The sequence below is a fragment of the Acinonyx jubatus genome, chromosome A2 (genome assembly GCF_027475565.1).
Source record: "Acinonyx jubatus isolate Ajub_Pintada_27869175 chromosome A2, VMU_Ajub_asm_v1.0, whole genome shotgun sequence".
In the NCBI taxonomy this organism is placed as follows: Eukaryota; Metazoa; Chordata; class Mammalia; order Carnivora; family Felidae; genus Acinonyx; species Acinonyx jubatus.
In genome coordinates this window covers 71,547,752-71,570,149 of record NC_069383.1, presented here as the reverse complement: position 1 = coordinate 71,570,149, position 22,398 = coordinate 71,547,752, and the positions used below count along the sequence as shown (strand labels likewise).

At 37.0% G+C, this 22,398-nt stretch overlaps 1 protein-coding gene across 4 annotated transcripts in view; it reads right to left on the bottom strand.

The window, feature by feature from the left end:
- Positions 1–18,706: 18,706 nt before the first annotated feature.
- Positions 18,707–22,398, bottom strand: part of HEPACAM2 (HEPACAM family member 2) — a 41,593-nt gene continuing 37,901 nt past the window's right edge. For 2 of the 4 annotated variants that reach the window (XM_053218455.1, XM_053218454.1), the window contains one exon: positions 19,387–20,126. In XM_053218455.1, coding sequence (XP_053074430.1) covers positions 20,117–20,126 — 10 coding nt within the window. In that variant the 3' untranslated portion in view covers positions 19,387–20,116. The other 2 variants (XM_015066525.3, XM_053218453.1) reach the window with 2 other exon arrangements.

The window sequence follows — 22,398 nt, the reverse complement described above, 5'->3', positions numbered from 1 at the left end:
ATGCACCCCAATGTTTACAGCAACACTGTTGACAATAGCCAAAATATGGAAAGAACCCAAATTTCCGTAGACAGATGAATGGACACACACACACACACACACACACACACACACACACACACACACTGGAGTATTACTCGGCAATCAAAAAGAATGAAACCTTGCCATTTGCAACTACATGGATGGAACTAGAGTGTATTATACTAAGTGAAATTAGTCAGAGAAAAGACAAATATCATATGACTTCAGTCATACGAGGAATTTAAGATACAAAACAGATGAACATAATGGAAGGGAAGCAAAAATAATATAAAATCAAGAAGGGGGACAAAACAGACCCTTAAATATAGACAACAAACTGAGGGTTGCTGGAGGGGTTGTAGGTGAGGGGATGGGCTAAATGTGTAAGGGGCATTAAGGAAGACACTTGTTGGGATGAGCACTGGGTGTTATACATAGGGGATGAATCACTGGAATCTACTCCTGAAATCATTATTGCACTATATGGTAACTAACTTGGATGTAAATTAAAAAAAAAAAATAATAAATAAATAAAAACATAACCTTGAAACATATGAAGCAAAAACTAAATTACGTGACGAAATTGACAAAACACAATCTAGTTGAATTAAAAACCTAAATATGAAATGAAAGGATTTCAGAAAAAATATATGCATATTTATTTATTTTCTTTTTATTTTTAGAGAGAGAGCACATGAGTAGAGGCCAGGGACAGAGGGAGAGAAAGAGAGAATCTCAAGCAGGCTCCGTGCTCAGCATGTAGCCCGACATGGGGCTCAATTCCACAACCCTGGGATCATGACCTGAGCCAAAACCAAAAGTCAGATGCTCAACTGACTGAGCCACCCAGGCACCCCCAGAAAAATATTTAAAACCTGAGACTTGAAAAAGGATTTTTGCCATAAGGCACAAACCATAAAGGAAAATATTACATTTTTTAACATTAAAAAATTCTTTTGTAACAAGATACAACTGAACTCAAGGGTTTCACCTCTTGGGGTGCATCAAGTTGAACACAACCCATGGAAATATTGAAAGCAAAGAAATTTTTTTAGTTCTTCTTACAAGTAAGGAGACAGGGAGATAGCTCTCAAAGCACTGTCTCCCATGAGGTTAGTATCAGAAGCTTTTATTCAATGGAAAATTACTATTAGGAGGTGGGTGTAGGGAGTATTAGTATTAGGAGGTGGGTGTAGGGAGTTTACATAAGCACTTTGGTTTAATTGTGTATGTCAACATGCTAGTGCATACATCATGTGTTCAAAAAATGGCAGTGAATTCTGCCCACAGGAGCTCTTAGGATTATAATAAGCTAAAGGTAACTTCAGGACAACTCAGGGAGACTTCTGCACAGGTCCTCAGCTCCAGTTCAGCTCAAAGTGGCTTGTGTAAGGGGCTGTCAGGCAAGACACATCTAGCAAGGAGTGATTAGGTGAAACACCTAGTTGAGGTCTCCTTGGCTGGAATTGTTGGTTCTGCAAAACAAAACACATTTGTCCCTTCATCTTTCTCCCTTCTGTTTATAGCTTTCAGTCCTCTTATTTGCGTAACATCCCACTGCATCCTAACTAACAAAGATATTTTATAGGAGAGAAAACACAAGTCACATAATCAAGATAGGATTATAAAATCAACAAAGGATTAATATCCAGTATGCAAAGAGCTTCTACAAATCAATAAAAATGACAACTTATTAGAAAAAATGGACACAAGATGTAAAGAATTAATTTATAGAGGAGAGAATCTGAATGGACAGTAAACATAAGAAAAGATTTCATCTTCGGGGCGCCTGGGTGGCTCGGTGGGTTAAGCGTCTGACTTCGGCTCAGGTCATGATCTCGCGGTCCGTGAGTTCAAGCCCCACATCGGGCTGTGTGCTGACAGCTCAGAGCCTGGAGCCTGTTTCAGATTCTGTGTCTCCCTTTCTCTCTGCCCCTCCCCTGTTAATGCTCTGTCTCTCTCTGTCTCAAAAATAAATAAACATGAAAAAAATAAAAAAAAAGAAATATACATTTAAAAAAAAAAGAAAAGATTTCATCTTCAGTAGTAATCAGGGAAATATATATCAAACCTATATAATAAGGTACTATTTTACATCCATTATTTTGGAAAAATATAAAGAGTTGGTGCAACAAAATGCTCATAAGTTCCTGGTGGGAATATAAGTTGTTAAGGAGAGAAATTAGTCAGCATTAGAGAAGCTAAAGATTTCCATGACCCTAACCTGGATTTTCAGTTTCTAGGTTTATACCATGAAGAATCTCTCACATAAGTTCATGAAATAAGTGAATGAGAATATTTGTTGTTCTAGCAAAGAACAAAAAAAATTCAAATGTCCAACAGTCAGAGGAAAGATAAATACATTGTGAGATATTCATAAAATTTAATATTACACAACAATTAAGATGGATGAATTAGGCCTACATGCATCAACATGAATTAATCTACAAAATTTATTAATGCATGATAAAAGTGAGTTGGAAGGTATTTACAGTATGGCCCCATTCATTTAAAATTTAAAAACTTGAAAAAAAATAAAATTTAAAAACTTGAAAATAATACTGTAAAAGGCTTATGATTACTGTTAAATAACAAAAATTCAACTGAGTAAATTTTAAAGGTCTAATTGGCTTTATTAGTAGATTTATGAATCAGGCAGCATTCCATCTAGCAAGTAAAAGGTGAGGGGGGGCGGGTCTTATCATGCAGATTACCTCATCTTCCTTTGGGGAATAAAGAGGTCCATGCAGCAAACCCATTAGCACCCATTGGAAAATTTCTGACTGACTGGTTAAGACTAGATTTTGAGGGGAGCTTGAAACTAAAATCAGATTATATATTAAGCCCCAGTTTAGGGATTCGGCCTAATAGACACTATTTTTGACCTGTGGTTTTCTTTTTAACATTATAAAGGATCTTAAATGAATGTAAAATATATTTTAGGCATTATATTGTGCTTAAAAAATATTTCGGGGGTCACCTGGGTGTCTAAATCGGTTAAGCATCCAACTCTTGATTTCGGCTCAGGTCATGATTTCAGTTTGTGAGATCGAGCCCTGCGTCAGGTTCTGTGCTGACAGTGAGGAGCCTGCTCGGGATTCTCTCCCACACTCTCTCTCTACCCCCCCCCCCCCCCCCGCCCCCGGCTGCAGCTCTTGCACTCTTTCTCTCTCTCTCAAAATAAATAAATAAACTTCAAAAAAAAAGAAAGATTATCCACAATTATCTGAATAATAATAATAATTCTGACTTCTGGTTTCAGCTTTGACATGTATAAGGCTCTGAAATAGTTGTTCCCAACCTTACAATAAGAGAAATGTTGAATGAAATAAAAATCAGTGACTTTTCTTGGACCCGTCAAAGAACTGAGGTCACAGGGAAAATTGCAAACTAAAATCTGGACGCATAGGCAAACACAAAGAATCATAGCTGAGATTTACTTACCTGGAGCAGAAGCCAATGAAGCCATAAAATGGTGAGGACACCAACATGGTAATTTTGATAAATTGCTGGAGGCTGAGTGTGGACTAACACAAGAAGAGAAACTCTTAGTCCTAAGAGGGACCCACATTTTCATGGGCTTTACCTCCAGGTGAAGAGCCGAGAAAATTCTGCCTCCTAGCTCTGGCGGGGGGAGAAGAAAAGTAAGCATTTTGAACTGCACCCAGATTATACTTCATAACAAAGGCCTACTCTTAGTGGAAAAGACTTTCCCAGAGTCTTACCCCATCTATGAGGAAGGGCCTTTACCCATATCCAACTCACTTTTGCCTTCCTTTCTTAAGAAGTTAAGAAATAGTTGTGAAAGTTACAGCCAAGGAATGCAAGCCCACTAAAAGACAGATTTAATTATAGGATTATAGAATGCTTTCTCTCCCCCACACCTTAACACCACATCAACAGGGCTCCAGTATAATCATAGTGGATTATAGCTAAAATAACTCCAAAATACAGACATTATTTAAGGAGGATGCAAAACCAAGGACACTAGAGGAATTTAAAGCGTTTGAAACCTATAGCTCATGCATTTTCCAGGGCCCAGAGTTTTAATTTGTTGGGCTAGTGAAACAAATTACAACAAACTGGGTGGCTTATAAACAACAGAAATTTATTATCTCACAGTTGTGGAGGTTAGATGTCCAAGATGGAGGCACTGGCAGGCTTGGTTTCTTCTGAGGCCTGCGAGGGAGAATCTGTGCCATGCTTCTTGCCTGACTTCTGGTGGCCTCAGGCATCCCTTGGCTTGTACATGGTGTTCTCCTTGTGTCTTCACATAGTCTTCCCTGTATGTGTCTCTGTTTCCTCACAGGTCACCAATCATATTGGATTAGAGGCCCATCCTACTCCAGTATGACCTCATCTTAACAAATTATATCTGCAATGACCTTATTTACAAAAGGTCACATTCCTAGGTACTAGGGATTATGACTTAAACATATGAATTTTGGGGGTATGCAATTCAACCCATTACACAGACTAACAAAACAATAAAAAAATAAAACATAAATTGATGATATCAGAAATGAAAGTTCATCACACTGTTAACTAACTGGGATTAAAATAAAAACTTAAAATGAAAGAAAGAAAAGAAAGAAAGAAAGAAAAGAAAACAAAGGAAAGAAAGTAAGTAAGAAAGAACAGTGAACAACAACAATAAAAAAGAGAGAGGTCATCACTACTTATCCCACTGACATTACAAAGTTAATAGGAGAATACCACAAACAACTCTTTTGTTACAAATTTGGGATCTCTGATGAAATGGACCTATTTCTTACAAGACACCAACTATCAAAATTCACACAAGGAGAAATAGATAATCTGAACAGGCCTATATTTTTTAAGGCATCAAATCAATAATTAATGATCTTCCAAAAAAGAAAGCACTAGACCTAGATAGTTTTATTGGTGATTTCTACCAGACATTTCGAAAGAAACAAATACTGGTGGCATGCAATCTTTTCCAGAAACTAGAGGCTGAGGGAACACATCCTAACTCATTTTACAAGGCTAGAATTGCTCTAATGCCAAAACCTGACAAAGACATCATTAGAAAGAAAAGCTATAAACCTCTATCTTTCATGAATATGCATGCAAAAATCTTCAACAAAGTATTTGCAAATCAAATCCACCAGTGTTTAAAAAGAATTATACACCGCTAGGACTGCTAGGAATTTATCTAAGGGATACAGGAGTACTGATGCATAGGGGCACTTGTACCCCAATGTTCATAGCAGCACTCTCAACAATAGCCAAATTATGGAAAGAGCCTAAATGTCCATCAACTGATGAATGGATAAAGAAATTGTGGTTTATATACACAATGGAATACTACGTGGCAATGAGAAAAAATGAAATATGGCCTTTTGTAGCAATGTGGATGGAACTGGAGAGTGTGATGCTAAGTGAAATAAGCCATACAGAGAAAGACAGATACCATATGTTTTCACTCTTATGTGGATCCTGAGAAACTTAACAGGAACCCATGGGGGAGGGGAAGGAAAAAAAAAAAAAGGTTAGAGTGGGAGAGAGCCAAAGCATAAGAGACTGTTAAAAACTGAGAACAAACTGAGGGTTGATGGGGGGGTGGGAGGGAGGGGAGGGTGGGTGATGGGTATTGAGGAGGGCACCTTTTGGGATGAGCACTGGGTGTTGTATGGAAACCAATTTGACAATAAATTTCATATATTAAAAAAAAATAATAAAAAAAATAAAAAGAATTATACATCTGAACCAAGTGGGATTATTCCAGGTATGAAAGTATGGAAGGCTGTTTTGACATTTGAAAATTAATTAATGTGACCCATCTCATCAATGAGCTAAAGGAGAAAAATCATACAATCGTATCAATTGATACAGCAAAAGCATTTGACAAAATCCAACACCCATTCATAATAAAAATTCTCAGCAAACTAGGCATAGAGGAGAAATTTCTCTGCTTGAGGAAGAACATCTACAAAAACCTACAACTAAAATCATACTTTGCTGTGAGAAGCTAGATGCTTTTCCCCTGAGATCAAGACAGAAATGTCCTCCTCTCTCACCACTCCTACCCAACATTATACTAGAAGCCCTAAAAAGTGCGTGTAGACATAAATACATACATACAACTAATATGTCTATTGCAGTAATGCAGACAAGAAATAATGGTGACCTGGATCTATATGGTGGTAGAGTTGGAGAGAAGATAGGTTTAAGAGGTAGGAAATAGAAGCGACAGGGCTTGAACGTAGATTACATATGCATGGTGAAGGAGGTGGAAGCATCAAGGGTGACTTTTAGGATTTGGTTTGCATAACTAGATTGGTGGTGGAGCCATTTATAGAACTTAAAGAAGAAATTTAGAAGGAAAAATCGTAATTAGATTTTGGTCAAATAGATACTAAGATACCTTGGAGACCTCTAAGAAGTGAAAAAAAATGTATGTATTTTTATATGTGTTCCTGGAGCTCAGAGGGAAACACTGGACTAGAAATTAGCACTTGTGACTCATTTGTGTATCAATGGTAATCAACCATAGCTAAGAAGAAATTGCCTAGAAGAGATATAGAGTGGAAAGAGGGCCAAAGACTGAGCCATGATATTTAGTGACCAATAGGAAGAGAAGCAGCAAAAGAGATAGAGGAGTGGCTAGAAAAGAGGGGAAAATGGAGAATAGTGAGTATTTCAACACATAGGTCAGGAGTGTTGACTATGCTGAGATACTGCAATGAATACTGAAAAAAGCCATAAATTTAGCAATATTGAGGCCATTAGTGGCTTAACAGGTGTTTTAATGGGGTAATGGGGCCATATACCAAACTGGAGTTAGTTTAGGATTGAGCAGAAGTTGCAAACATTGTGATAACTTATATAGAAAATTAAGAACACTGTGAAGTGAGAGAGAGAAGACTATATTTTGCTAGAAGTCGGGATATGGAGGACATGAGTTTGAGTAAGGAATTATTATTATTTAATGTTTATTATTTTAAATAACAGACATTTGAGTATATTTTAAAGCTGGTGGAAAACAGTTAATTGAAAGGTTGGCTATACTGATGAGAAGAAAAGGGATAATGGATAGTGTAAAGTTCTTGAGTAGGAGAGGGGGAAGAACTCCAAGCAGAGGTGGAGAGATTAGGTCCCTCTATGATAATTGGAGAGATGCAGACCAGGACAGATACACAAAGGAGGTATGCGTGCTTCATTTTAGAAAGATGGAGAAGTTTCCATCTGATGACTTCGTTTTCTCTGCAAAATATGGACTTTATCACATGCATCTTTACTGATGGGTATGAAAAATAAAAATAATTTCTTCCAGCCTATTTATAAATTTGATTTTTTAGGTACATAGTTATTTAGTTTTGTCAGTTATGGATTATATTATTTTTGGTATGCTATTTCACACTCTTTAGGTTTTTAACACTTTATAAAAGACCTAAAATCTTTCTTTTTTAAAAAAAAGTTTATTTATTTTGAGAGAGGGAGAGAGAGTGAGTGGGAGAGGGGTAGAGAGAGAGGGAGAGAGAGAGAGAATCCCAAGCAGGCTCCACACTGTCAGCACAGAGCCTGATGTGGGGCTCAAACTCACAAATGACAAAATGGTGACCTGAGCAGAAACCAAGAGCCAAACACTTAACCGACTGAACCACCCAGGTGCCCCAAGACCTAAACTTTCTATAAGGAAAAAAATTATAGAAATTACAACTAAAGGTGATTTTCTTTTTTTAAAAAATATTTTTAAATGGCTTCATCATGTTCCATCTTATTTATGTATTACAATCATTTGAACATTAGTTTCTTTTAAATAATATCATAATATATGTTCTCATACATGTGTCTTTGCCTCTTATCATTTCCTAAACATGAAATTACTGGGCTGAAGAGTCTAAACATTTTAAAATCTCATAATGCATATTGTCAAATTGCCCTCCAGAAAGATATTCAGTTTATTTATTCAAACCCAAAAGGCAAAATGTAATCGAGTGATAAGTATGCTAATTTAAAACCAGGATAGTGTTTACAGTTTCTAGAATTTATTTTTGATGATGCTAGTTTTAAACGAACACTTTCTAATTTGGAACCATAGGTGGCACTAAAGCATAAAGGAAAGGAACCACTCCCAGACTCCTAGGTTGGCAGGGATTGTGAATGGACATTTCAGCCACCCTCTTTTGTGGCAGGTAAGCTACATTTCTAGAAAAATAATAGTTTCTGTTTTTAACATTATCTAAAAACCCCATTCTAAACTTATACTTTTAGTCCTAATTGACGTACCTGAGACTCTGTAACAATGTAAGCCTATTTGCATTTTTCTTGTGCTCTAGGCTGTGGGATACACTATTTGCAAGCTATTTCTTAAAATACCAACTGTCTTATGCAAAACTTTTCATTCTTCTGCTTCTATAGCTTTTGTGTGTCTTTTTTTTCCCAAGAAGAAAACATAGGTCATGGGTCAGAAAGTCAAAGAAAGATCATGTGAGCATGATCTGGTCCTAAAGATTAGCACTATACCACTCTGAATGTGAGTTCATGTGACATATTTAATTTGCTAAATTGTATAGTAACCTAGTTTTGCGGTATGAAAATTGTGTTTTAAGCAAAACATATAAATGCCAAATTGACGTGTCCTGGCAGAAATGGTTTTGCATGTTCCCACTGTCCACTGCGTACACAGAGGCAGTGGGAATTGGTCAGCTATTCTTGGCATCCATGTGAATTCTTACCTAACACTTCTAGACTTCAATAGGTCAGTGACTGAGAAGCAAACAAGCTTGAAGAGCACCTGCTTTTCTTAGAAGACCAAAGGGCTCCTACTGATACAGACAGAACATACATCAAATAGCGCTTGCCCTGACTTAGTTTGAAATGAAAATCTGATAGTTGGCTTTCCCTCTGTAACTTCCTTCAGCAATGACAGTAGAAAATGGTTTTATCACCCCACTTTTTGGTGGGAAGATAGGAAGGGAAGAAAAGCAATAGGAGGCATTTGTGTTTGTGCCTTTCCAAAGGTATGTCACGAAATGCTAATCCTTACTACCTTGCCACTTATGATGAAAATGCACTAGATGCAGAGGACATGGGAATCGAGTCTACCCATTGAAACTACTTTACACTAGTTTAAACAAGTACCCACTGCTTCAGAGATCTTTCAGAGTCACATTACACACACACACACACACACACACACACACACACACACATCCTGGGCCTTCTTGTTTCTATATAAATAAAGATCTCACTGACAACCTTCTGGGACCAGCTTGGTATCAGAAATATGAGTTAAAATTCTGGGTACCCAATTCCAGAACTTTCAAGAACACTGCCTTATCTTTTTCTCTCTGCAGATAAAGTAGTTTACATACAGGTCAGCTTCATACAATGGAAATATTGACTGAATATGTACAAATATGTATATATATGTTTACATATAGAAATACATGTATTTGTACGTATATATGTGTATATATTATGTACATAGCATGAGAGACATACTCCTTTTGATTATAGTTTGTTGATTCTGCTCAAAAAATTCTCTACTTTTTCTAGTTACCGTCTGAAAAGTGAAAACCACCTGAGCACTAAACAAATTAAACAGTTGATTAAACAGTTCCATGACTGTTTTATTCCAGAGAGCTTAGAGGCTTTAGCTGGGGACATTGTAAATAAACACATGGCTTCATGAAGCCTCTCATAGAATTTCACAAAAAAAGTCTTTGCTGGATTGGCTGGGAGAGAGCTGAGAGAGAGACACAGACATTTATTCATCACTTAATGACTTTGAATGGGTGACCTAACTTCTCTGAAACTCAGTTTGTTCATCTATAAAGTAGGGATAATGCTTTATAAAGTTATTCTTACGATTAAGGAAGAATATACATATATACACATATATGTACATATACATACACACATACAGGTGTGTATATTTGAAGACTATATATATTTAAAATATATATATTTGACTTTTTAAAATTGAAGTATAGTTGACACGCAAAGTTATATTAGCTTCTTTCAGGTCTACAACTTAGTGATTTGACAACTCTGTAGATTATGTTATGTTCAGCACAAGTGTAGCTACCATTTGTTACCATACAATGCCACTGCAGTATCACCAACTATATTCCTTATGCTGTGCCTTTATTCTTGTCACTTATTCTTTCCATAACTGGATACCTGCACCTCCCATTCCCCTTCACTTCTTTTTGCCCATCCCCCCCTAAAGTTTCTGCTTTATTTGTTCATTTGTGTTGGTTTTTAGATTCCACACATAAGCGAAATCATATGGTATCTGTCTTTCTTTCTTTGAGTTATTTCACTTAGCATAATGCCCTCTAGGTCCATCTATTTTATTGCACATGGCAAGATCTTGTTCTTTTTTTATGACTGAGTAATATTCCGTCACACACACACACACACACCCAAACACACATCCCACATCTTCTTTATCCACTCATCTATGGATGGACACTTGGGCTGCTTCCAATCTTTGCTATTGTAAATATAATGCTGGAATAAACATTGGGGTACATGTATCTTTTTGAATTAGTGTTTTAGTTTTCTTTGGGCACATACCCAGGAGTGGAATTATTGGATTGTATTGTATTTCTATTTTTATTTTTGAGGAATATCTTACTGATTTCCACAGTGCTTGCATAAATTTACATTTCTACCAAAGTGTACGAGGGTTCCTTTTACTCTATATCTTCTCCAACATTTGTTATTTCTTGTCTTTCTGACATTCTGACAGGTGTAAGATGATGTCTTGTGGGTTTGATTTGAATTTTGGGGGAGAATATATTTTAAGTACCTAGCAGAAGTGGGCATCTATTGCAACAATAAATTAATTAAATATATCTATGAAAGCCCTCTTCTTCAATTAGTCTTGTGGGTTCCAATTTAATGTGTTTTAATTCAACTTCAATTCAGTTCAATGACATAAACTTTTAGCCATAAGAAGCAAGACCCCAGTTATTTTATATCTTTGACTAACCCTTCTGACTAACCTTGCAGTTGCCTTGATAGCCAATACCCCATCCTTTCTTGGTGACAGAGGCTTCTTTACTCCAGGTTTCACCCTTCCTCCTCCTTCTATAGTCCAGTAGGAGAAATGGCCAGGCCATTTAAGCCAAATATCTATACATTCTGATGAAGAAAAAAAATTGTGGGTTTCAGCAATAAAATTTTGTTTTAAATATCTTGATATTTATCTCTGGATCTTGATGTCCTTCTGTCTTGGCCACGGTTCCTCTCACGTGGCCAGAACCACATGGTTAGTTCAGAATCCTCCATTCAGGAAGTCCTGGGCCATGCCCAGAGCCACCAGCTGATACGAATGTTCCCTGTTCAGATTCTCTGATTTCTACCTTCCAGGATCCAGTTTGGGAGCGGGAAGAAAGAAATTAAAGATAGGAATTAAAACAAGGAGAAATGAAATTGGGGGGGGGAGGGGAGGAAGGAAAATCAGAGGAAAGGCACCAGAAAAATGGAGAAAAAGAAAAGAAAGTAATTGAAAAGGACAGAACAATGTTGAACAAATGGAATTTCAGTCAAATAAATGATTTATAATGTTAGGCTCTCCTTATATAAATTTTTTTCTTTTATGTTATTATTTAAACATATATAGCAAGCAGTGCAAATTTATGTGAAGTAAAAAACAAAAAAAAATTAAGCCTCTCCACCCACTACTCCTTTCTTCTTTCCAGTAGTTGCTACCATTGATAATTTAGTATGTTTTCTACTGAATATTTTCTTTGCATAAAGAAATAATGTTTCTATTCACATAAAGAATCATACCATAAAAACTGACCTGTGATGTACTGCTTTTCAGCTAATAATATGTATAGAACTTTCCCCCATGTATTACATACAGATTTATATCTTTGCTTTTTAAGAGTCACAGAGTGACCTAATTCTATTTGACCAGTATTTACCTGGTCACCCATTGATAAGTGTTTAGGCTGGCTTCTTGTTCTCTTCCTTTAAACAGATAATTTAAAAAAGAAAAAGAAATCCAAAAATGTTCTAGAAAATTTTTGAATATTTTACTGACATAATAAGTTTTTGGCAATGCTATACTATGTATAATTACTAATCGGTGCTTACACTACATAGTGCTGCATAAAAATGATAAGGGTACATGTGAGGTGACATGCTGAGTTCTTAAATGAGAAAACAAACCTTTTATGTCTAGTTCCTTGTTCAGTTATTTAAGCAAAGGCAGCAGCTTGGTTAAGATTTCGATCTGACATTATCTGTCTGCTAAGAAGAAAGAGATATTTTTAGTAAGTTAATAAAATCATAGGCTATGGAATTTTAAAAAATTAAAGAGCTTGTTTGGTCATGTCTTCTCATATACAGATTAAACAATGGTGGCTGGGAACAAGAAAACAGTGTTTGGTTTTGCATGGACATGTACACTCACATTTTGCTAATATCAATTCTAGGTTTGTAACCTAGTAACTAAATATTATTTCATTTATTTAAAATTATTTCACCCATTGTCTTGTATGGGTAAGTGGACATGACCAGGGCTCCTACAGAGTTTTGTGAGTAGCACCATGAGCCTGTGTAAGAGACTTGGACATTATCAAGGCAGCTGCCCAGCAGGGGTGATATTGGCACTGATAATCTTGAAGAGTAAACAAGAATTTTCCAGAAGACAAAGAGACAGATCATGGAGGTTTTTCCATGTATAGTATGATATTTTTATTGTTCAAATTGGGACTTTTTGAGAGTAGATGGCTTAAAACAAATGCAATTTTAAGTATGTATGTTGGAAAAGTGGGGAGGTGATGAACAATTTCCTTCATGATATGGGAAACTAAATCAAGGATGGATATGGAATCAAGCAAATGTCTTTGTCTATCAACATCCAATTATGACTATAGACAGGTTAGTCTCTACTACTGAGGGCTTTATTTTTTTTTAATTTTTTAATGTTTATTTATTTTTGAGAGACAGAGAGAGACAGAACATGAATGGGGGAGGAGCCAAGAGAGAGGGAGACACAGTATCAGAAGCAGGCTCCAGGCTCTGAGCTGTTAGCACAGAGCCCAACGCATGGCTCGAACTCATGAACATAAGATCATAACCTGAGCCGAAGTCAGATGCTTAACTAACTGAGCTACCCAGGCGTTTACCACTGAGGGCTTTAAACTAAGAATCAGAACTTGCAGTTGGTAAATTTTTTAATATGAAAAATCATAAAGTTAAAAAAGTGAATTTAATTTAAAAATATATTAAGTTATATGTTAATTAGACTAATGAAATTTCTCTAAAATAGAATTGTCTGAGACTATGTGGTTTTAGATGGTGGTCATTGTAAACACAGGAACCTCCTTCACCAGAGACAAAAATATATAGGACCACCCTCTTTCTTAGATATTTATGGATACACAAGGATAAAATTCATGTTTAATTTCTCTCTCACACTGTCTTTTTAAAGTATGCCCAGAGTATCATTAAAATCTCTTTCCAGGTTCTCTTGCTTCTTAACCTTCCTTCGCTTCTCTTTAATCTCCTGAAGTTGGTATTTCCAAGGGTGTTTCCATCTGTTTGCTCTTGATCTCATCCTCTTGCATTCATTTCCACTTGTTCCTCATTTCCCTAACAACTTCAATTCTATTCGGATGTCCACTGTTCTCACACCCAGGCATGTGCTTCTGGGAGTATTGACTTTATCTTCATGTCCAGGGGAGTAAATTCTGAGTACTGTATCAATCAAGATAATCTCATACCTCTTGCCAGTAGTCCCTTTAGGAAAGGACATGTGGTATAGCCAAGGAAACACTACTGGAATTCTGGTGGAGACTGCTGGGAAAGGTTTCTTTATACTAAAAAAACAAAGCAAAACAAACAAACAAACAAAACCTAGGAAAAGGTGGCTTTTTCTATGTTCTGGAGTTTGTGGTGTCTGGATGTAATTTCTGCAATTGCTGCAGCCATCTGTAACCATGAGAGCAGAGTGGAGAAATGGAGGAGAACTTGGGTTCTTGATGATGAGAAGGAAATCTGGGAAGAGCAGATAAAAAAGGGGGCCAGCCAGATGTCTGAGACTGGATACTCCCCTTGCATACTTTTAGCTTCTGGAATCTTGCTTGCCTCCTTTGTCCACCAACTGCCCACGTAGCACAACCGATAGGTTCCCCCAATTTTATTTCTCTTTGAGTCCCTTTAATCCCACCCATAAAAGGAGGCCAGCACCAGGTCAGCCTTTGGAGGTGACTGCTGGGCCAGCACTGGTGCGAAATAAACAGTCTTTTCTGATTCCCCGAGTGCGTGTGGCTTGTCTCTTCCTGGGCACTAACTGTTTGCTGTAACAATGATACTCTTGAGTCGTTAAATTAACCATTCCTGGAGTCTACTTTGCATCTCAACTTCCTGTCATTTGAGATAATAAATTATTCTAAGTCAGTTTTAGTCAGAGTTTTCTGTTATTCACTGCCAAAGGCATTGTAAGATTCAAATTTATTTCTTAAATCTAGACCTCTTCTCAAAGTTCTCATCCTGGATATGCAACTGTTTATCAGACATGTCTATTTGGAAACCTTAACTAGTCCTGACAAGTGACCTGTGGATCATACACTAGTTATTTTATAAGTAATAAGGATAAAATTTTGTAGATACAGTCGTACTCTCACAACTTGTCTTCCTGAAGAACAAAACAGTTTAAGGTCTCAGTGAACTGTAGGAAAAATAACTCCCAAAGTTATCAAGTGCCCCTGAGAATCAGTCTCAGAGAAACTTGGTTATTGGAAACATAGTAATTTATTTGCTTTCTATGAATGTGGTCTTCATTAAATATGCAGAGGGCAGGTAATCTAATTCAGTACAACTCAAAAAACATTTATTGTCTGTGTTCTAAAGCACATATGTCGGGATGGATGCCATATGGGACACTCAGAAGAATATGTGATCCTGAGAGTCTCTGAAGTGTCAACCTCCTGGGACAACTGCTTTATGTAGAATTTAAGGAGCTGACAGCTCCAAAGCTTCAGAAATCTTGTCATTAACCTAAAGTGGAATTTTGCTGTAGGGAGGAAGCAATCTGCCAGTTTATGTCCTATTGTATGGCGAGCAGTTGAGTTGTCATCTTCCCTAGGAGTATATTCAAGTGAGAAAGTTCTGACCCGAAAATGAAATAAACTGTTTGCTGGGGAGCCAATAGTATTTGAAACTAACGAAGTTCCTAAAGTAGGACTGACAGAAGAAAAGTTGGCGTGCCCTCTACTCCAGCATGCTCTGTCCAGAGAAATAATGTGGTACGTTGGAATTGACCCTGGACTTTGGAGCCAGAAGTGCGGTGTAGGGATCAGCTCTGCCACTCACTGGTTTGGTGATTTTCACAGTCTTTTAACTTCCTGAGTCTCTGTTCTTCATCTGTAAAATGGGCATGCTTATGATAGCCCACAAAGTTTATCTTGTGAAGATCAAGGTCAGTAATGGGTATGAAAGTGTTTATAAACCTCAAGGTTATTGGTAATGCCAATAAACATTGTATCTCAGAGATGAGAAGGACAGAAAGTAACAGTGTTAAATCCAAGTGCTATGTCTGATTTCCATGTCTGCTTGCGAGAAAGAAAGCTTTGCTTTTTTTACAGCTTCATGAAACTAAAACATATACATTCATGTATATTTGAACATGAGCTTTAGAGGAACATATAAGAATCACATAGGAATTCACAGGCATACACAGTAATATAGAAACAGAAAATATAAACTTCCTAAAAACAAATTAAATCTTTAATAATATATATAAATACTACCCATATGCCATGTACTGTGTTATCACTCAGTTTTATTATTTTAACAAAACCTCATAAGGTGCTATGATCTTGTAAAACTGATCACATGGACTATCTTTGAGTGTTCGTGTGCAGTTTGTTTTAACTGAAATTGTCTTATTAACATGGAAACACAGAAATGGTCAGAAAAACAAGGGAAACTATGTTTTATTCATAAGTATTTTATTTTTCTTTGTTTAAAAGTCTATCTGTAGGATATACTCTTTAATGAATACCAGGAATATAATTCTATTCCAAGTGAGAAGCAGTAATGTAAAGGTAAACATTTTAACAAGAGCTCAGCTAAGATTATGTTTAGTAATAAGGAAAGAACTTCAGGCTGGTTTTTAAAGATTAATTTGTTAATTAGGTAAACACCTGGGTTTGGTTCATCACTTCCCTTGGAAACTTGATTAATTTATGAGATTTTCATTCCCATTTACTAACAAAAGCAGTGAGTCATCCAGTGTCACACACCAATGACAGCAAAAGTTAATTGGATTCTAGATCCTTGTGCATTTCTCCCTTCAGCAATTCCTTGTTGCTTTGAGTGGAACCATGCTCTCAGAGAGTCTGTGTGTTTGTGCAGGGGAGAGAGAGCAATACAGAAATGAGAGGCATTACAAGTGGTTGGAAAGTGAGTTGGAAAAAACAAAAATATGTGTTTGTGTCTCCTTTGGTTTGTGGTAAGATACTCTGGAGGGATACACAAAGGTAACCAAACCAAAAACACAAATCAAAAAAAGGAGTGCAAACACCTGCCTTGGTGCATATGCTTTTTATAGGACTTTGGTGTGAATCATGTGAGTGTATGATTAACTATTGTAGAAAAGGCTGTATAAGATGGTCTGTGGTTTAAAGTGTTCCAGGGCTGGGTCTTGGGAGGGGAACACAGAGGTACAGCTGCAGCTCATTGTAGTCAATCTGGTCTCCAAGAAAGAGATGCTTGGGCATGTGGGGGTGGGGTGGGGGAAGGGGATTCGAGATGGAGAAAGGAGGGGAGAGGCAGATGGACCTGTGAGGAGTGGTGGCTGGGAAAGCTACTGTCTCCCAGCCCTGCGATGGGGCTGCAACCTTTCTTTGGCTCTGACAGTTACATCTTGCATTCAGTTTAGAAGTACCTCCTCAGACATCTACCTGTATATGCCGTGTGATCTTGGCGGTATAAAACAATACTAAGAGATGAAGGGGAATTCATCATGCTGGTTATTAACACCATTTCTGCTTTCAGCTTTCCTTTGTAAACTCACATTGTTCCTTCATCCTGTTTTCTGTATCAACTTTATTTTTTTGGAGTATTTTCTTGTTACATCATGCATTTATATGAGCTGAATCATATAAACCATAAATCCTTCCCAGAACTGGAAGGTGTATGAACGAATACATGCATAACTAATCTAGGAAAATGTTAATAGGCTATTTCTGAGAGAGAATACAAGTGATTTTATATTATTTTTCTAGACTTATTGAGATATAATTGACATATAACATGGTATATGTTTAAGGTGTGATGATTTGGTACATGCATATGTTGTGAAATAATTTACCACAATAAGGTTAGTTAACACAACCATCACCTCACATGACTGCAATTTTTTTTTTTTTGCTGTTCTTGTGAGAACGTTTAAGATCTACTCTCTATGGGTGATTTTAGGTATCTTATGGTTAGCCTTCTGCATTTCCAAGTATGTATGTACATATATTATATGTATATTTACAATGGGCATTACTTCTTTTTCTAATTAGATAAAAACAGTTTTTACCAAATGCAAAGGAAAATATTTGTGGTGGGACTGGTGGACTTTTCCAGCAGAAAAAAATGCATAAGGTGGCAGAGAAAGACCAGAAAGGGGCTGTGGGCTGTCTTAATTTTCCTTTTACCATCCGCTTCTGTGAAAACCCGGAAAGTACAGTGTAAAAATAGTGGTTCAGTTGAAACACTTTGAAAAAGAAGTGTATAAAATAATAGTGTACAATAATAATAGTTTCAAGTCAGTAAATACAGGCGTATATCTTCTTTTTTAATAGTTACAGTGTGCACCACTGCATGGATCTAATGTCATTTAAAAACCCCCAATTGTTGAATATTTGGGTTGTTGCTACCTTTATTTGGCCAAAATGAAATCTTAAAGTGTGGCACTGCCAGGTCAGAGTGTTTGTAGCCAATGTCATTACACACAAATATCCATCTTTCGTCTTCCAGATCCACCACACTCAGATGACCTTACTGTCCCCACTCCCTGGGCCTCTTGCATCCTGCCCAGCTGCCTTGTGCTACTTTGTGTACTTACTTCTCTCTAGGCCTCAGACCACCTTCCCTTCACAGTTTCTGCAACCTGATGCTTGGTCATCTAGTAGTTTTATATGGTACCATTTATCTAGCAGTCTTGCCTCATGACGATTGGTATTGGAATCAGTTATTTCACTTGGAGGTTGTAAATTGGTGTTTTCTGATTCTACCACTTGGTCTCTAACTGATTTTTAAAAAATGCTTATTTATTGAGAGAGAGAGAGAGAGAGAGAGAGAGCACAAGCAGGGAAGGGGCAAAGAGAGAGGGAGAGAGACAATCCCAAGCAGGCTCTGTACCATCAGTGCAGAGTCCAATGTGGGGCTTGATCATGACCTGAGCAGAAATCAAGAGCCAGCCATTTAGCTGAATGAGCCACCCAGACACCCCTCTATCTGACTTTTTTAATACAGCAATATACAAGTAGGGAGATCTTTCCCAGAATCAGCAATTCAGTAGAGTAAAAATTTCAAGCCTGAAAAAAAAAAAAGCAATGAAAGAGCAAGATTCTTATGTTAGTAGCTCTCTACCATCTAGACTTTATTGCACATTGAGAAACAAGGATAAAAAATCTAATTGTACAATCTGACTTTTATGTAAAAATTTTGCCCTACCAGACAAAGAATCAAGGCCATATAAAAGCAAAACCAGAATAATTTATTTGAATTCATATTTCCTTGAACAAAAATAAAAATGTCATTTCCTTCAGTGTTTTCTTTCTTTTCAGAAAAGCCATTGGTAATTGACAACCTAGGAGAAGGCAAGTCTTGCTGTTGTGATGGTCACCCTTATTCTGTGGTAACAAATAGCAAGAAGGAAATTTGGGAATAATATTTTTTAAAATTAGTATACTAGTTTGGCATGAATGAGAATTTAATAAAACAAAGCCTGCTGGAAATTTTACAAACATGAAGTTTCCACATTCGTCACTCAAATAGGATAGTCAATGTTGTTGAAAGTGGAAGTATAGATTAGAACTAATTGAGCTTTTTAGAGAAATTTGATATGAAAAGAGTGATTGGAAAGTCCCATCTTTTTCTTCCTCTCAGTCAGCATGATAAAGACTGTCCACTGAGAACTCTTTTCCCACCATGTTCCTCTGTAGCATAATGCATTGTGTGTATGCTGGGAAACCTTCAGTCCAGTTTTATAAATGACTATATTCTGCATTAAAAAGGAGTAATGAGTAAGAGGTATTGGGCTTGATTTCTTCACTGATTCCGGGTGAATATACATTTCCACTTTTTTTCCTCAAAATGTTCCTTCATTATTTCACTCCAGTGCACAGCTTTACCCAAGAATGCTCACCTGGCAAAAAGATGTTACAAGATGCATAAAATATTCTACAGATTTCCAGTTCCCCAGGTAGAGGAACCTTAAACTCTTTTATTCCTTTCAATAGCTGCAAATAACGAGTGTTTTAAACTAGTTCAAGAAAATTACATTTATAAACCAGTAAGTGTAAAGAGTAAGCAATCACCGAATTCTGTAGATAATTTCCTTTTGAAAGTAAAGGTTTAGTAAAAGGTTTACTTACTCAAATGACTCAACAGCCAAGTCATGGGTTTATAATTTTTTTTTAAATGTTTATTTATTTCCGAAGGGGAGAGAGACAGAGCGTGAGTGGAGGAGGGGCAGAGAGGGAGAGAGAGAGAGAGAGAGAGAGAGAGAGAGAGAGAGAGAGAGCATGAATGGGGGAGGGGCAGAGAGAGAGACAGACAGAATCTGAAGCAGACTCCAGGCTCTGAGCTGTCAGCACAGAGCCCGACACGGGGCTCGAACTGACAAACTGTGAGATCATGACCTGAGCAGAAGTCAGACACTCAACCGACTGAGCCACCCAGGTGCCCGGCAGTCATGGGTTTAAAACAAACTGTGCCTGGAGCATTCCATGAGGTCAACAGATAGCATTTAAATAAATGTACCCATCAGTTCAATAAACAAATAACAGCTGAGTACTAAAATACAAAAACAGGTCAACTTACCAATTTGTTAAACACCAGTCCAATTAGGTAACAGACACATGCAGTAATGAAAACAACACTGCTAGAATAATCTAAGAGCCAAAGAAAGAATTTTTTGGCTGTCTTTTCTATTACAGAAGCAACTGTCAAACAGAGGTACAAAAAAGCAGTAAGTTATTTTTCTTTACCCAGAGTTGGCACCTTCACTTTGGGAATGGGGGAATGAGAGAGATTCACTAACCACCTGTAATACTACATTATTCATAAAATTGATTGTTAAGTTTAACTGGACTTAAAGAATAAAGTGATAGGCAGTCAGGAGAGAAAAATAGCCTCTGTATGTTTAGGGAATACTTGCTTTATTGAGGAATATTTATTCTACTAAGGACCATGAGTCTTTAGATAAAATAAACAAGAGTCCACTAAACTATGGAATCCTTAAGAGACTGAGCCTTACTTAACCTCTATCCTTAGCAGATAGTTAATAGTCTGGAAATGTTTATTAGATTGGCCGTAAATAAAATAAGTGTATAACAGTTTCCGATGAAAGAAAAGAAAGCACTGTACTTGTTCATTGTTAAAATTTAGAATAGGTAAAATAAGTCTGTATTCAAGGAAAATGACACTTTAAAAAATGTTGGCTCCCCTTTAGTATGAGTTGGAAGAAAGGGAGAAGAAGGAAATTTTAAAAGAGATTTTAGAGAGAAGGAAGACAGTTTTCCAGAGAGAGAAGAAAAAAGAAGGAAAGATTCAGAGGCAGACGTCCAAGGATGGAGGTAAAGGAAAAGAGAGTCTTTGGAAGACAAAGACACACAAAGGGAAGCCAAGAAAGACTAGGAAGACAGGAAAGGAGGTGAAAAGAGGCCATGGAGATGGGGAGGGGGACAGGGGGTGTGAACTTGGGTTCTGGGGTTGCTGCCCCTTGAGGGAGCATGTCCTCAATAGCAGTTTCGAATAGTCCTTTATGTGCTAGAAAAAAAAGCATTTCTGCTTTATTTTCAACCTTCCAAGTTTATTTCTGAAATAAAGTTTTATATTCCCAAGAAACCCTAAAGATATTGCTCATGTCTGAAAGCAGTCTAGTTTCAGAGGGTGATTTTCTTTTTTAACTTAGAGATAGTGTTTTTTTCCCCACACACACAAAACCAACCCAATCATTTTATTTTGTGTTCTGAAACTGTAGCTGCCATATTCTACAGTTTTGTAAATAAATCAGCATTTATTTTATATTTGGGAGCTTTAAAAGATAAACCTCAAGTTTTCATTTGTTTTGTTTGCCTTCTAATTGGAAAAAATAGATAATGCAGAGTGAAAGACATAGAAAAACACATGAATTTAAATAGGATAACATTTTTAATTGGATATAATCTCAAAATTGGGAAGCAGATATACTCTGAAAACTCTTTCTGTTCCTTATATGTAACAAAGAAAAATATCCCTTATTTTCTATTCCAGAAGTAAAGAGAGTCAGGTATCATTTTTGAGAGGTAGGATTTTGGTTTTTTTTTTAACTGTCATGGAATAATAGTCCAACTCTTGTGTTCTACTAGATTAATAATATAATTCTTTAAAACATTTTCTTTTCTTTTCAAACCATAAGTTCCTAGCTCTGTCAGGGTCTGCTTCTAAATTGCCCGACTCCCTTTTCTCCAGGCACCCTGGGTCAAGAAGGAGTGCATTGATGGGTCTTCTGAGATGTCTCACCACTTAGCCCTTAAATGACTACAGAGTTCCCCCCCCCCCCCCCCCAGGACTGGTCTCCTCCTGCTAAGATGATTTCCCATGCATTCATCCACTGTTAGCTGTTATTTTTGGTATTTATCCAGAGGTGTGCCTGAATTACTTTGCTAGCACTGTTTCTTTTGCCAGAGGGGAAGTTCCTGCCATGTGGTTATTGATGTTCTTTTCAAAGTCAATAAATGACAAATAAAGAAACGATGGAAGATGATTTGTGGCAGTTATGCCTGTGGGCAACTACAGCACAAAAAAGGGAAGTTCATTTCATTATTTCAAAAAGCTGTAGGCTTAGTTTCTCCCTGGCTGGGAAGGGAGGGCAACTCCTTAGTGTCAGCGCTGAGGTTAACTAGATAAGTAGTTTCCTGGCTTTGGCCTCAGCTCAGGTTTTATCCTCCCTGGGCGTGAGGCCAGTCCTTGCTGTGATTCTGTTCACTTGAGAGTAGACTACTTTGAATCTGTAAGAGGTTGGGCATTTGATGGTGACAGAGCTGTGCATATTTTGTAGGTTTTTTTTTTTTCCTGGTCCTATTTGTAGTAACAGATCATTGGCTCCAAAACCACCACAGTCATTGGAAAATCATCAAGATAACCAAAAATGGCTTGCAAACCTGCCTGAAAATCTGTTTC